Source organism: Papilio xuthus, unplaced genomic scaffold, assembly GCF_000836235.2.
Source record: "Papilio xuthus unplaced genomic scaffold, Pxut_1.1 DF825928.1, whole genome shotgun sequence".
In the NCBI taxonomy this organism is placed as follows: domain Eukaryota; kingdom Metazoa; phylum Arthropoda; class Insecta; order Lepidoptera; family Papilionidae; genus Papilio; species Papilio xuthus.
Window position 1 is genome coordinate 825,393 of NW_013532721.1, and position 15,648 is coordinate 841,040.

General features: G+C 34.3%; 1 protein-coding gene across 1 annotated transcript; it reads right to left on the reverse strand.

Annotated features, from left to right (window-relative positions):
- Positions 1-4,046: 4,046 nt before the first annotated feature.
- On the reverse strand, positions 4,047-13,221 carry lin-28 (protein lin-28 homolog). Its single transcript, XM_013322314.1, has 5 exons — positions 12,721-13,221; positions 6,163-6,281; positions 5,057-5,229; positions 4,739-4,859; positions 4,047-4,481 (listed from the first exon to the last, which is right to left on the reverse strand). The coding sequence occupies exons 1-5, from the start codon at positions 12,758-12,760 to the stop codon at positions 4,398-4,400; spliced, it is 537 nt and encodes a 178-aa protein (XP_013177768.1). The 5' UTR covers positions 12,761-13,221; the 3' UTR covers positions 4,047-4,397.
- Positions 13,222-15,648: the final 2,427 nt, after the last annotated feature.

Consider the following 15,648-nt stretch of genomic DNA (forward strand, 5'->3'; position numbering starts at 1 on the left):
ACGCTTCCAAAGTAATATTTAAAAAACTTCAGTCATGTAGACAGTTTTCAGAAAACGTAATTGTATTGCGGTTTTAGAGGTTGATGCCATGAATAATGCTTCTATATTAATGAAGTTCTACCTACATACATGACGATGAATGACAGTCATTAATAGTCAGCTACCGAGTGATACGCCTCAGCGAGCACCGTACATAACGTGATACAGAATACTGTATGATGCACTACTGTCTAAAAGCCATCGTCAACACTACCTACGATGCCACATCCAGTAACTAACTTACCATAAGCACATGTATCGAATTATCACCCAAATTATACGCTAATAGAACAAAACGTAAATATATTCTCACATTTTAAAAATCACGAACGATTAAGATATATCTGTGACAAATATTTGATAATTTTATAAACGTGATTAAATCGCCAAAAGTCGCCTAGTCGTATGCGTTACTGACGTACATGTTCGCTTCCTATTTTCCGTATTACATAAACTTTATAAATGAACTAGGGCCGCTGCAGTGTTGCACGTCTCGGTTTTAAATAGCATTTAAAGTAAAACAGCTGAAAACCTTCAACACATCTAGGCCAAAGGTTTATTACTGTTTTATTCTAGATTGCTTTTTTAGGGCAAAGATGATATTTATAATTAGATGCAAAAGAGATACACAAGAAATTGTATTGACAGATATATCCTAAACATCACATGTACCGTCGAGCAACGTTCCAATAATCAGATTAGCGGTTCAATACTCTAGTAGTTTAGAAGTAGCGACCGATTTGGCCGATATTGAACACGATAGCGCCGTGAAAGAAGATTTTGAAACGCTGTTAACGACAAGTTATTGAGGAATGACATCGATGCATCCGATCCGGCCTGCGGGCTGCGGGGGCGGAGTCAATCTACGTCTAGTACGATACTAATATAAGATGAGCGTGTGAACTGCAGTAAGCACCACGTTTTGTTAACGAACTTAATACCGAATCAGAAGGCCAAGATGGGAAACGTCAAGTGATAAGCACTGGTGTGGCACAGGGCGCGCCAGTGGCGTGCTCGCTCGGGCGGTCGGAGCGCGGCGCGACATATACTAGGGCGGGCGGACACGGCAGCGTTACGTCAGCGCGGGGAGGAGGCGGGGGCGAGGGGGGAGGGGGTGGCATGGCGGTGGCGTGCGGGGGGAGCCATGCCCCTCACTGCTGCATCCTCCGTGCGCGTCTTCGCCCGGCCCCGATGAAAAACGTGACGTTTCCTCGGTGCGCCCTCGCGGCCCTCCGAGGACCGCTCGCCTCGCGCTCATTTACTGCACAATTCATCCCGCTGATGCGATTATCAACTTGCTCGAAGATAACTTGCAAGAATAATTTGTACCGCTGTCTAGAACTTATGACTAGAAGTAAAATCTAATTAGTTTCTTATATTGCATCAACACGTGGTAGAAGTAATTTGCAGTTCCGTTTATGTTAGGGTATAGTTTACTTGTTAAATAGCCATTGTTGAAGCTCTATATGATTTTCACATTTTTATTTATAAAATCATATGGCGTAATTTGAACTTACAATTAACATCGCAAATCTTGCACATAAATGATGCACTATTTAGCAACAGCAACAGTAACCTGCAGGCGGCATTCATAAAACCTCGTAACGACACACTTGGGCACTAGATGGCAGTATTCATATATACTCTGATAGAATAAAAACCATTAAGATTTTCCTTTCTTTCTCGCGTTTAGCTATAAGTTTAAAATAAATCAACCGTTTTTATTTTTTTTTTATCTGCAGCCTGCGGTTGTAACCGATAACCGTTAGTTTCTGAGAACAGAATATCTGTATAAAATCGTTATCACTATCATTATTCTTTTACAACACAGAGATAACATGTTAAAAACGGAGATTTCGGAGTCAGAAATCCACGATTTAAGACATTTACTTTAAATAACACTTAATGTAAAGAAAATATACAAAATACTGTAATCTTTTTTTTTAGCATCGAATGCAGTAGTCTCTTCTTAACTAAAATTCTTAACTAATTAACGAGTTTTAAAGGACTCTGTATTGTGTTGTCTTCATATGGTTGATATGAAATAAAACATCATTTATATTTTATCATTTATTTTTCTTTGAAAAATAAAAAAAGAAAAACAAATTGTAAACTTTAAACATAGAAAATACGAAACTATTCTTAATCGGCAATCTGAAAATGAAAGATTATAATAGCTAAACTTTGTATATGTTTAAAATATTAACTTAGCAATAAACTCTATTTAATATTCTTTAAATTATGAGGTAGATGATTTCAAATTAGTCTTAATAAACTTATCACTAAACTAAACTATTATTAATTAAAAATGCAAGAAACCCGTATTCATAATACCTTAGATATTTTTCATTTGCAAGTGTAAATATTTTTACGATATATTTCTATTATTAAGAGAGGTAGTTTATACTTTAATCTTCTTATCTTAGTAATCACTAAATTGAATCCAAGGTACAGTCAGGATAAAAAATCTTCTACTATTTTTCATTTCTTTATCAAGTTGCACACACTTAGTACGTACCAAACTATTTAAAATTTAATCAGAAAACTGAATAAAAACGTTCTTGACATAACAAAATAGCTATATTTTAAATCTAATATTTTTATCAAATATGTTTAATTAAAGATAATAATCTTTAGAGCAATAAAATGTATTCTTCAATGTGACGAACGTTTTTTACTCCGACTGTACTTAGCTAATATAACTGAAACATAAATATTGGCAATTAACAAAAATACAAATAATATTATTTATAAACAGGTTCGAATGTAGTTTTTTTTTAATCAAAAATTAGGTACGAAATCAAATAAAAATCTGAAAAACTACTTTTTAAACATACAACTTTTACACTTGCATTATCTAACTTTTTATAGTTTTTAAAGAATAACTTTGTAGTAATATTACTATGTTAGTTTTTCCCCCTAATCTTATGCTAAGGTTATTATATTTTGACTTATAACTATGAATCGATGGGTTATTAAAAGCTATAATAATTGGCTTTAATTTAAGAAAATGAATGATGCCTTAACAACTTTTGTAACGTTTCGTTATAGAAATTTTTTCGTCAAGTTTATTTTAAGGTTCTTATTGTTATTTGTATAATTTAGCAAACAAAAAAGATTAAAATATTTGATTGCTTTTTTACATTTAAATTTCTTTTTAAAATTAAATTTACTTTAAGATTTTTGTAGGTTGATAATGGAATAGTAATTTCAATGCATTTAACGATTGTAGTAACACTTTTTGTACCAATATTAATGTATTTAAACTTATTACAACGAACTCAACGGACAAAAATAAAAAAATAAACTGTGTAATGACTTTGACTAAAAATATGTGCTATCAAATATTATTAGCAACTTTACTTTGGCACATAAATGTATTGAAAAAATATTTAACTTAACCATATATTTGGTTGTTTCATTTAGTTGCACATTCCAAGATTTGCAAGTTAAAAAGGTGTAAATTTTAGATTGATAATAGCGCCATCTAGTAATAGATTACAAACATTAGTCTCCTTAACTCGAGTTTTGTTGTTTTGTTGCATTTTAAATTTTTAATATTATTATATAAAATGTTAAAAATTTATAGAATGAATAAATTGCTTTTATTGATTTAAGTTAAATTAAAATATTTATGTGATGTGTCTGGTGTATCTCAAAGTAGCTAAGCGCCTTTAATATTCAATTATTATGTTGAAGAGTAATTGTTCTTAAACCTTTACATATACGATTAACTATCAAATAAATACATAAGTATTTAAACTCGTTGATATTTTTATATAGGTTCTTATCGTGTCTTAAAAAATGATGTAAATTAAATTGTTTCTTTAAGATATTTTTTTTTCATTAATAAGAACATGCAGATTTGTTGATTAAATCTTCTTTACGTCTTGTATAATTATTCTAAAATGAAATGATTCTAATTATTATATTTCTTTCATAGCCAATCATAATAAATTTATAAATCTAATTATACTCTAAAATAACATAAAGTCGACCATAATAGAATATAGTAACAAAATAATAATAATGATATAAACACACACTTTGGGTATACGAAATACGTAAAATGGTATCGTCACTCGAACACAAAAATTTGTACTTAGGTTACGTTAAAAATTAGGTCATAAAGATTAAGAAGTTAAAATAGTTTTGTACTAATTAATTGATTTGTACTCATCAGTCTTGTACTTATTTAGTTAAAAATTATGTTTTAAAAATGAGGTAGTTCTATTCCATGTTCCTTTGATATAACACAAACATTAAAATATACGTTTGTCAAATATAGTTGATATAAAAAATGTAGATTTTTTAGCGATATTTTTTAAACATATGTAAGACAAACGTTTTGTATCGCATTACGATTGCTGGGGACTGCTCTGTTGGCTGCCGTAAGAACTGCCCGAACTCTTCGACTGGCCCTCGTCCTTCTTCTTCTCCACCTATTAAATTGTAATCTTTACAATTAGTACGAAAAGACCAACATAAAAGGAATAACAATGAAATAAATGAAAGAAAAATGGATGTCAAATGTTTTGGCCTAAAATACGCCGGAATTAATGAAAAAGAAACTATGCAATTGAAGCGATATAGTTCTCACAATCTAGCAATGAAATTCTGAATTTTATCTATGCTGCATGTTTCGTATTTTTAAATTATGAATTAAGTTTCTTTTTTATAATATACATAATGTAATTACCTTAGCGGGGCAATCTGCAATGAGATGGTCCTCGCTCTTGCAGTTGTGGCATCTCTTTGGCTGTGGTCCGATGGCGCACTTGGCGGCTATATGGTTAGCAAACTCTCCGCAGTTGTAGCAACTGTAAATAACAAAAATATTCATAGATACGCTGACAATAATTTCAGTATCCAAATAATGAAAGTATAATGTTATCGTGCGTGTGAAGACTCCAGGATTAACTCGTCGATATTAAACATCAGTAAAAAAATAAATTAAATTTAACACTGTTAAATTATAACATGATTTTTTACCATACAATTCAAATAAATGTCTAACCGTATTTTCCTGAAACGTTTTTTGGACAGCGGGCGGCGATGGGATCCCTGGCAGTCGACTGAAGAGGGCCCTGAAACACGCGTCGCCTCCAAGCCCTTCTCCGATTCCTTGCATTCGAACTCGACCTCCTCCTCGTCGCCAAGTGATCTAAAGCCTGGCATTTGAATGACGCTCTGGAATTGATAAATCATTGTGCTTGTGTTAAAACCACTCGCAAGTATTACCCGAATCCGTTATTAGAACAATTCTAAGTCAAACTCAATGTTGAATAATATTTATATAAGCTGATCCATAGTGTAGATTTCATAAAAAATCTACGCATAAAAAGTGTCTGAGTGACCAATTCAACACTACGAGTGCAACAGTCATCCAAATGATTACTGTCGATAAGGAGATAATCCAAAAGCTACAATGCAATAGAAACAAACAAGAACACATCGCCACCTATAACCTCAGAGTACATGCATAACACCGTAAAATTAAATGCATTCATTTCTTATTCAATGTATATTGTAACACGACAAGAACGAGTAGAGCGCAAGAAAAAAGAAACCTTATCAACTTCCAATAACGTAGTCTTGACCTAATATAAAATTTTACCGCTAGCGTTGCTGCAGTCAAACGAATCACAAATTTGGTGGCGTAAATGTATAGAAAAAACATCCGGCCTTGATAAGCCGAACAAACAAATAAGCACACTATCAGGTCAAACGCTAGATACGGCAGCGCGCGCTCAAACTATTTATTTTTTTCCCAAGAACTTAGAAGTAAACCTTATCTATCATTACTTGGTACATAATATATTCGAATTATTATAATAGTTTAAAATTTTATATGATAGATACAGGAAGGTTAGCTTAGGTTTATTTTTAAAAACTGCATGAAAATTCATTCACGAGTTTCGCCAAACTTGGACAAACCCCAACTACTTCCGAGACACTTTCACACATTTAAAAGTGAACTATTTTGTCATACTAGGAGTAATATTTATATAAGATTCTATTTACGAAATATCTTTCAAGCATCGTCAATAAAACTACTTGCAGCCGTGACAGTTTATCGTTTACAATATCTGAGCTGCTTAATGTACATATGTATAGAATAACCTGGTGTACGAAGACATCTTGTCCGCCGTCGTCCGGTGTGATGAAGCCCCAGCCTTTGGCAACATTGAACCATTTGCAGCGACCTCGCCGCGTCACGCCTATGACGCCTCCGCCCGCACCTGATAAACATAATTATAATTACAATTAATAAAATACTCAAACGATTACGGCCCACAAAGCCGTATAAGAATCGACTGGTTTTGGACCTTATAGAGATCCTTTATCGGAGTTATTTCTATGAACGATCAACTTATTTGAACTATTTGGTGACTACTTTATACAAAATTTTTCCGCATAGATATTTTACACACATGCACAGCTTATCAAGCTTTTTAATTTCTTCACTGACAATCAAATAGGTATCTTAAGAACGCGGTACCATACAAAAAACCGTACTTCCAATCCTTTAATTTTCTATGATATTTAAATGTAAATAAAATATTGTTGAAATAGAACATCTTAAAATAGTAATGCAAAGACAACCATAGTTATAAAACTACATATTTCAACAAAGGTATAGTCTCGTCTTACCTACACATAAATACAACTGAGTACATACCAACGTACTTGCACTGTCTGCAGTTAAATAGGTCGAACTAATAAGCATTCATGTTATTATAGAATAAAAGGATGGAGGGACTCTATAATGATGAATTAATGAAAAAAGGGACTATGTGAAACCATTTAAACTGCATTATTATGATGCTACTACTAGGTATAGAGCGGAAGAGTATTGTCTATGTTTTACGTAACTGTTAATTCTTATTTACACTAGCATTCATTAAAATTTTGCATTTAATAAACCTATATTTTATCAAAAAAATATTTAAAATTAAATTTTTGTACGATTCGGACTACCGATCTATCGGTCGTAGGTTGGAATTTCATTTGACTATAATATTATCGTTAAAACTACTAACCTAGCAATGTTTATAGGAATGGAAATTATTTTTCTACTAATATTTAAATATAGTATGTTTTATCTGAAGATCCCTGAATCACTAATTAGACGATGAGGTCATATTTAGTGAAAAGTGGGTTTAAATGACTCAGCCAACGATTAACTCTCTGTCGAAATTACTACGCTAGTACAGTCTTAAAAGCTAAAAGGAAAAGCTACACGTCCGTTTTTAACACGAAGAGTTATAAAAGACCTAATATTATAATGTCTGTTCCAACAGTTCGTCTTATTTATCCCTTAATGTCAAAGGTAAAATCATAAGTAAAAAGACAAAGAATATTCATTAAAAAAAGTATAGCAAATAACGTCCGTTTTAAATTTTTTTTATGCTTTTATTTGCTTCGATTAAGATGTAATGTAATTAATTTCTATACATTGTCGTATTTAAGAACACCTAAAAATTGAATAGTTAAAATCTTTTGTAAAATAACAAGTTTTGAAAAGAATAGATTTTATAAATCTAATTAAATTTAATCGACTATTTGTTAGATTGCATTAAGTGGCCGGGCCCCTTATTTTAGATGCACACATACTTAGATACTTTACCGTTCGGAAATCTATTAGCAATAAATAAGGGCCCACGATCGCTTACAGTACTAAGAAAGGGTATACTATTCCCCTTATCGGACTCTTTTATAAAAAATAACGTGGGAACCGAACGAAAGAATGAACTCTTTTTATGTATAGATATCGCCGTTCGTGGTGGTTTGTGGGTTGAAGACCTCGCTTTGAAGGAGTTAATTAATACTACGTACGTGTTTATATCAAATTCGAATTTAAACATCCGAATAACTTTAACCTTCATTAATACGCAAAGGCGAGTTTTGTAGTCGCTGAACTTCAATGACTAATCGACATGATATTTCCTGTCAAATAAAAAAAAAACATAGGTATGTAAGTTGAATAGACAATGACTAAGTTCCGGAGGAGAGAATACCGATGAAAAGAATATTATCATCAGTGATTAATAAACGAACTACCGGGTACAGGTAAATTATTCCATCAGACTTTACAGCGTAGAGACACATCTAGTTTACATTGATGTACTTCTAACGAATATTTAAAAATAAATATTATATATTAACTATTTTGTTCCTTAAATACGTTTGTTAAGCCTAATTAATGAATGTCAATTTTGAGTTTGTGTCTCAATATTAGGGTTAAACTAAAAAATACAAATAGAAAAGAAAGCTTCAAAAAGCTCTGTATAACATTATATCCAAAAAATAGTTGTTACTATCAATATTATCGTAGTAGAAGGTGGCTAAGTAAGTGTTGTGACGTCGTATTGTGGTGGTATGTTAGGCAAGCATATTATTTCGGGCGGCGGTAGAGTCGGCAGCGCAGGCACACGTGGCGGGCCAGGCGGCGCGGCGCGGCGGCGGTGGCGGCGGGGACCCGAGAATGCGCGGTATTTAGGTTGCGTTGCTGGCCGCTGGTACCTCTTCATTCATCGCAGCACTGCACCTTGCCGCGGCCCGACACAACTTTACCGCCGCATATACTCAATATTTATTATTCCCTATACTGAATTAATGAGAAAGCGTAAACATTCATTTCGAGTTTTACGCGGGTATCGTTTCATCATATGCATATTCCGCATACCTCTGTATAGGTGAAGCGATAATCGTTCTTAGATAAACTTTATTCTACAGTAAGCTTAAGAATTGTTTTGATAAATTCCTCTGATATATCACCTGCTCATAGTAAAAGTTTCTCTCTGTAAATGTAAGTTTTGAAATATAAATTTTACCAATTAATATTCTAACATTCCTTGCTCTAATTGAAAATATCAATGCAAATGAAACTGCGGTGTATTAACCGAAATATAACTAGTGTATTGAAAATATTCGAATATTGGACGTTCCTTTTTTGTAGTGTTTATAAACCTAGCAAACTACAAGGGGGATGCGGCAGGGGGATATTGAATACTGTAATAATTTCGGCGACTTATTTTTTAATCGCTTGTTTGCTAAGTACGCTTGTGATCTTTTTCCAATCGTTTATCGTGAGATGGGATATGTATAATATTACATGGTAAGGAGGTCGCGTCGTAATAAAGGTTGAAAAACATTGCTCTACTGAATGAGACGTTTACGCAAACAAAAGCTCTCTCTGGTCGAGTTAACGTAATGAACTGAAGGGACTTGGTAATATTTGTACAGGGCATTCCGGTAAGAGACGTGTTGACTTCACGTAAATGGGGACGAGTGCATTCACATATGCTCTATAAATGTACACTACGCTTTATAATTTTTTTCGTAATTATATGTTAGATCTTAACCCATTTACCTTTGGAATCGTTTTTCATAAGACTATGTCAATATTATTTTATAACGTATTTCTTGAGAATGTAAATAACTGGTAGTTTTGTGCATGTCAGTTTTTGTTAAATATTTTAAATAGTTTTTACATATACTCTTACAATATTTCAATTAATATTTAAGAAAATTGTATATTTCAATTGTTTCAGGGAGAGTTAATAAAAACTTTTTTATAAATTTATAACAACAACTAATATAAGTCAGACGTCAAAAGAAAAGTAGAATGTTAAAATGAAATATCATAAATTCAACTTTCTATGTATAGTAGTCGATGTGTCATGATTAAATTTTACGAGCTCTATGTCTGTTCCGTTACAAGGCGTTGTTATTTCAGAGGAATGTCGTGCAAGTTTGTTTTCAGGGCGCCGCGTCGCGTCGAGTCGTGCAAGGCAAAGGCGAAGTGCATCGGCCGCAGTAGCGGCGCGGCGCATCGGAGCCGCGGCCGCGTGTCTGTTCTGTTTACTGAGCGAGCTGCGCATGAGACGCCTTCCCCCCTCCCCCGATACCCCGCAGCCCGCATCTATGCCCATACCAAGACAGACGTCAACATACACATTGGAATTTCAAACTTTATACGCATGCTTAACTTTTGATTGCATTCCACAGGCCTGAACCCTACGAATGTGTGTTAATAAAATATTTCGCCCGGCTCACATATTTAAGTATACACATTTAGAAGCTCTTCGATCGAATGCACTTAACACGAAGCTATTTTAATCTTTCCGCAACATTCATTACTGCTCGAATGCTTTTCTTTCGGATTCCTAAATATATTTCTATGTCCTCGTATATAACGAGCTTAAGACAGAAATCCTGACATTCCAACTTTATTGGTGAGTTCCCTACTACAACATATATATTGGTTATTTGGAAACGGGGAGCTAATTCTGTATCGGCTTATTTTGGAAACAGGAAGGGGAAATACTGTGCTCTGTTTTGTTGGTATGTCCAACTAGTCATCAGCAAAACACCCACCCCAATGACTAACTAAATATTGAAAAACATTTGCTTAATTTCATACCTTGAAGTTTATTATTGGTAATCAAGGATCAATTTTAAGAAAATTTCAAGGTGTAACAAGCTTTATTCATGTTTTTTGTTATGTTACAAGTGTTTATGATTGCTGCTATAAATATTTCTACCGAAAAAAGCTAAGCTTGGAGTTTTCGTTCAAATAAACACAACATTTATAGTAAACACAAACAACAAGTACAAGGAAAGTAGGGTAGGGATCGTTGACTGCTTCACGGATAAATAATGCACAAAGCGACTACTCGTATCGCCGGGAACTATCGAATTTTAATTATTGATAACGTTAAATAGAGCACGATGTTGTCATGTTGAGGGAATTACTAAATCATTATTGGGAACATGTATTGTTATCTTAATTATGTTTTTTACGACTTCCTCTCTGTGTATATCGAACATGATAAAATGCTTTATAAACAACACGACAAAAAAAAACAAAGGGCCGCGACACTTACGACACACAGAAGTACCTAACATCATATGAATAACAAAACGGGTTTGGTACTTTGGCCGACAATTTTAGCACGATTTAAAGATGTTTATAATCCACAATCATCATGTTTCGCGGAAAGAAATAATTAATGAATATTTATTCAAACTAAATCATAGTATGATTTGGCATAAAAAATATCTACGTTGTTGCCGTATTTGTTTTGATTCCGTTTCCGTATATTTCAAAATACAAGCCTTAAACAATAACTTACGTATTAAAATTTTAAAAAATAAAGTTATAGAGAACACAAATTTAGTATGTAAATATAAATTACAATTAATTTCGTTTAAAAATCGAGTAAAATAAAGTAAAACATTCCTTCATTGAGTAGTTTAGAGTGTTATCAATCGCAGGTACGGAATTTGTTCATGAATCATCGTCAAGTGGCGCTTGTGTCCCGGGGAGCGGCGGCTTGGAGCGAAAGAGACAGGCCAATGTACCACCATTCAGATTTAATTGACTGGTTACGAACTCGAACCCTGTCGTAGGGACGAGCGTTACTTAACATCGACTTTCTAAAAATTCCAAATAGGCAGTTCTTCTGTAACTCTCAATGAATAGTAATTCCATTCGGAAACACGTATGTCCACATTATTCTACGGCAATGTTGCTTCATTCAAGCGTTATAATATTGTTATATTATGAATATGTCAATCGAATTTAACATGTATACAATTTTATTCAATTTTTAAGCTTTCAAAATAGTTTTAGCAAGCTTTTATGATATTACTAATTATTGACGACTTTGTTTATAAAAAAATATTCCGTTGATCAAATTTTGTCGATAACAAGATCCGTCACTATCACGTCGGTATTTCAAAGACAAAAACACGTAGTAAAATAGTGGAGGGGGAAACAAGATTAAAGTCCTTCTAAAATGCAGTCAACTAAATAACGCACACTAATATCTGTAACCCACACTTATTAGATGACAACTACTTAGCATTTTACACCTTATTCCATACTCTATAAAGTGGAGTTTGGGAAACTTTAGCTATGCATGCGGGTTGCATGGGAGCGTGTAACACAAACGTAGTCGTACGGTTAGCATAGTAAACAATTACTGCACGATGCGTACTTTGTTCGATAAATCGTTTACAAACTCCTTTCTAAAGTTATTTGAAAGTGTTAACTCGTCATACACATTTTAACACGTATCGAGAACCGTATAACGATGCACCAAAATATTTAACTAGCCGTCCGTTAAATATTGAGTATCTTTATTTAACAAATAATATAATTCTTATTAAATTTTTTTATCAATCGTAAACAAGACCAGTTGAAATGAATTGCGCAATGCGTAGTACGCACTACGTTTTTTTTAACTATGAACTAATCATCTAATTTAATATACGTTGTTGTTGATAGTGATAATGCGAGAACATCAACACGACACAAAAATGACGAGAACGACACCAGGCGGGCATGGCACACATATGTGTGACATCAATGGAACGAGACTATTAACCTCAATTTAATTAATTTAAATTCAGTTGTAAACAATTTCTATAATTGCCTTCCCAGGCGCTGCGAGCACATCCGCTCGATAAGGGCGACGAGTCCCGGCGCAGCGCATGCAACAGCTTTTAACATAAGTTGATTATAGGAACGTTCACCCCTCACCACGTGCGCCGATAACTACAACAAACGCCCGCAGCCCGCAGCCCGCGACCCGGCCCGGCCGACCGAGGCGCGCAAGAAGCATCCAACAGCGCCTAAGAAATTCAAAAAATATCGGAATCGGTACTTACTCGAAGACGGAACTGCATTTCCGCCTTCCCTCCCGCTCATGTTAATCAAAATAAAACGTAACTTGCACCACTGATATCACCTCTGCGTGACGTACATCATCCGCAGCACGAGAAGGCACTCCGTTTACTATAAGTTCATTAAACGTTTGATTAGTTTCAAAAATAACAAGTCTCAAAATGTTTCGGGTGCATGGGAGGGGACGCGCGAGCGCGCGGAGCGGCCAGCGACGCGTACGCAGCTCGACTGCGACTGCATAGAAAACGATCGGTGGTGCGGTAGTGTACTAGTGTAGTGGTGCGGTGCGGTGCGGCGCGTAGTGAACTACGCTACGCTAGCGAGTAGCGGGCAGCGAGCAGCGGGCACAGCGCGCCGATGCGGTCGCGGTCGGCGGTCGTCCCTTCCCGGATATCGCTATCGCCGAACAAGTAGTTTTTAAAATAGAGAAGCTAACGGAACGTGTGCGCCGCCCGAAAGCGTCGGTAGCTTTACCTCAACCCGAAATATGTCACTTGGCGACGCCGTGTCGTCGATAAGTTTACGACTCATTCCTTGGCGCGCCTGGGATACAGAAACGACTAATCTAGCCTCGCTGCCGCTGTAGAGTCCTTCTGCACTCCTAATGAAATTGCTCGGGAAATCAGAACTGTAACATTGCTTCACGAAGAAGCAACGACAACTTACAAAATTTATTTCTACCCGTAAAGTACAGCTTTAGCAATAGAATTATAGGAAAAAAAATATCAACCTTCCAGAATAGATGTATTAAAATTTAGACTGAAATTTACACATGTAGCAGTATACAAGGAGCAGGAATAAAAGTTCGTTTAAAAATCAAGAGAATATTGACGGGTGAAGATGAGTTTTCTAAAAAATTACAAAACTTCCTTCAAAAGTCCTTTCATGTAATAAGATTTTAACTAGTTTTTGTAACTTTACACAATAGTTTTAGCTTTGAAGAAAAAACCTAATATATTGTTTGATTAGACATAAATTGTAAATTGGCTTGAAGGAGAGAGTGTCTAATTATTTTCAACTCAATACATTGGCTTGAGCGTCTCAGGGTAATAAAATTTTAATATCTACAAAAAGCTGAAAATAAAACAGTAACTTTAACAATTTTTAAATTACCAAAAGGACTGAGTTAATTATACCACACCTATATAAGATTGTTTTATACAAGCAATCAAATTGGAAAGTAGATTAATAGGCCTCCAATATTAAGTTATTGTGCGCAGTTTACATATCATTAGTAAGAAATAATGTGACAAGGGCCGTTTGACGATACGCATCATGCGGACTCGTTTCCCTTCTGTGAAAGCTTAACTTTCTTGTCCCTGTGTCACCTGCAGCCGGTCACCTCGCCCCCACCTGCCCGGCGCACGCTGCACCGCACAACTCTACCTCTTACAAAATCTTTAACAACCACACTAAAAGTTAATTACTCTAACACCTGTTACAATAATTAATGTATCATATCAGATAAGTATTATATTTAAAATCAGACTACTATCATATGAATATATAGATAACTCTATACTACTTAACATAATGTAATTAGTCAGAAAATTGTGTAAAGTAATTTCTTGAGATACATCAAATGTTCAATGGTTACCAATAGGGAATTTCACCAATGTAAGCATAGCAATTCATCATCATAAAACAAAATACGAGTATCTACATCCATTGCTGTACACAGGACAAACCGATTACCAAGAAATGACTTGCAAATCTCATTTAGTAAACTTCCAAAACCTTAATTGACTAGTCCATCTTTTCAAGTCTTTTTAAACAGACTGACAATTCAGCACTAAAGCGCGTTTCAGAAATGAACTTGTTCGGTACGTTAGTACATTTAAAATAATTAGTAAAATTCTATTGCTCAAAAATATATAAAGAACACATTCGACACATTTGTTCAGATTCGATGACTATAAAATACGTGTTCTAACAATTTTTTTTTTCTGTTTAATGTTTAAGAATTCAAATTCGAATAACACGTGCAGTGCAAGACATTTTTTGTAATTAGGTTATTATATTCAAATTTATCAAGAACATCCGATGAAATTAGATTTGTGCAGGAAATTCACTTCAACCCTAAACATTCCGTGAAAGGTCCCCTTCATCAAAACGTCACAAACTGACGAACTCGCCCGTCAGGCTTATTGTCAACCATCTAATCCACGAATGATTATGCACGAATAGCGTCTTACAATGGACGGAGCGCAAGAAAGACAAGTTTTGAAAATAATGGAACTCGACTGATTGTCACGTATACTTTCTCCAATCTGTTCTCCCCATAATACTGGCTAGTTTGCGAACTACATTTTTTTTCCAGCGTATAAATATAAAACGAATTAGATCTATTTAAAATTTCGATTGTTGCTCCACTTCCCCCTTCTTTATCACCGACAAACAATTACCTGAACAGAAATTGTTATCTTAGAAAAAGTCACAAGTATAAGAAATAAAATAAATTCAGGTCAAGTGTAAAGAAAAGTTAGATATAAAAAGCATAGTTATAACATAAAGTCTGTTAGAAATTCGATTCGCATTCCAAGTTAAAGCTTAGGTAAATACAAAGGAACAAAAAAAATGTTGGCAGCCAAGAGACTTTGGTAAAAAGCTTTAGTTGTGTCTTGCTGTTTGATAACAATTATAGTTAAAAGGCTACAATTTGTTTATATTATAATGAATCAAAATTGTTTAAATTAAATATATCAATTTATCAGAGTTCCGCTACATATATAATATTAAAACAATTTGTCGTTATTTTTTCATAACCAGTATTAAAAAGCAATACCCATCAAAATTCTATGTTGTTTCCACACTAGAACACACACCACAAAAGGGAGACTTCTTAATTACATATTTGCAAGCTAATAAATGAGATTTATATGCAAAAACTTTTTATCTTCTTGTTATTGTTG

Excerpts from the sequence above, each read along its gene's own strand:
- lin-28 (XM_013322314.1), bottom strand. The coding sequence starts at position 12,760 with ATGAGCGGGAGGGAAGGCGGAAATGCAGTTCCGTCTTCGA. Across the intron at positions 6,282-12,720 it reads AAATGCAGTTCCGTCTTCGA|GTGCGGGCGGAGGCGTCATA; the intron begins GTAAGTACCGAT and ends TATGTTTATCAG. Across the intron at positions 4,860-5,056 it reads AAACGTTTCAGGAAAATACG|TTGCTACAACTGCGGAGAGT; the intron begins GTTAGACATTTA and ends TGTTATTTACAG.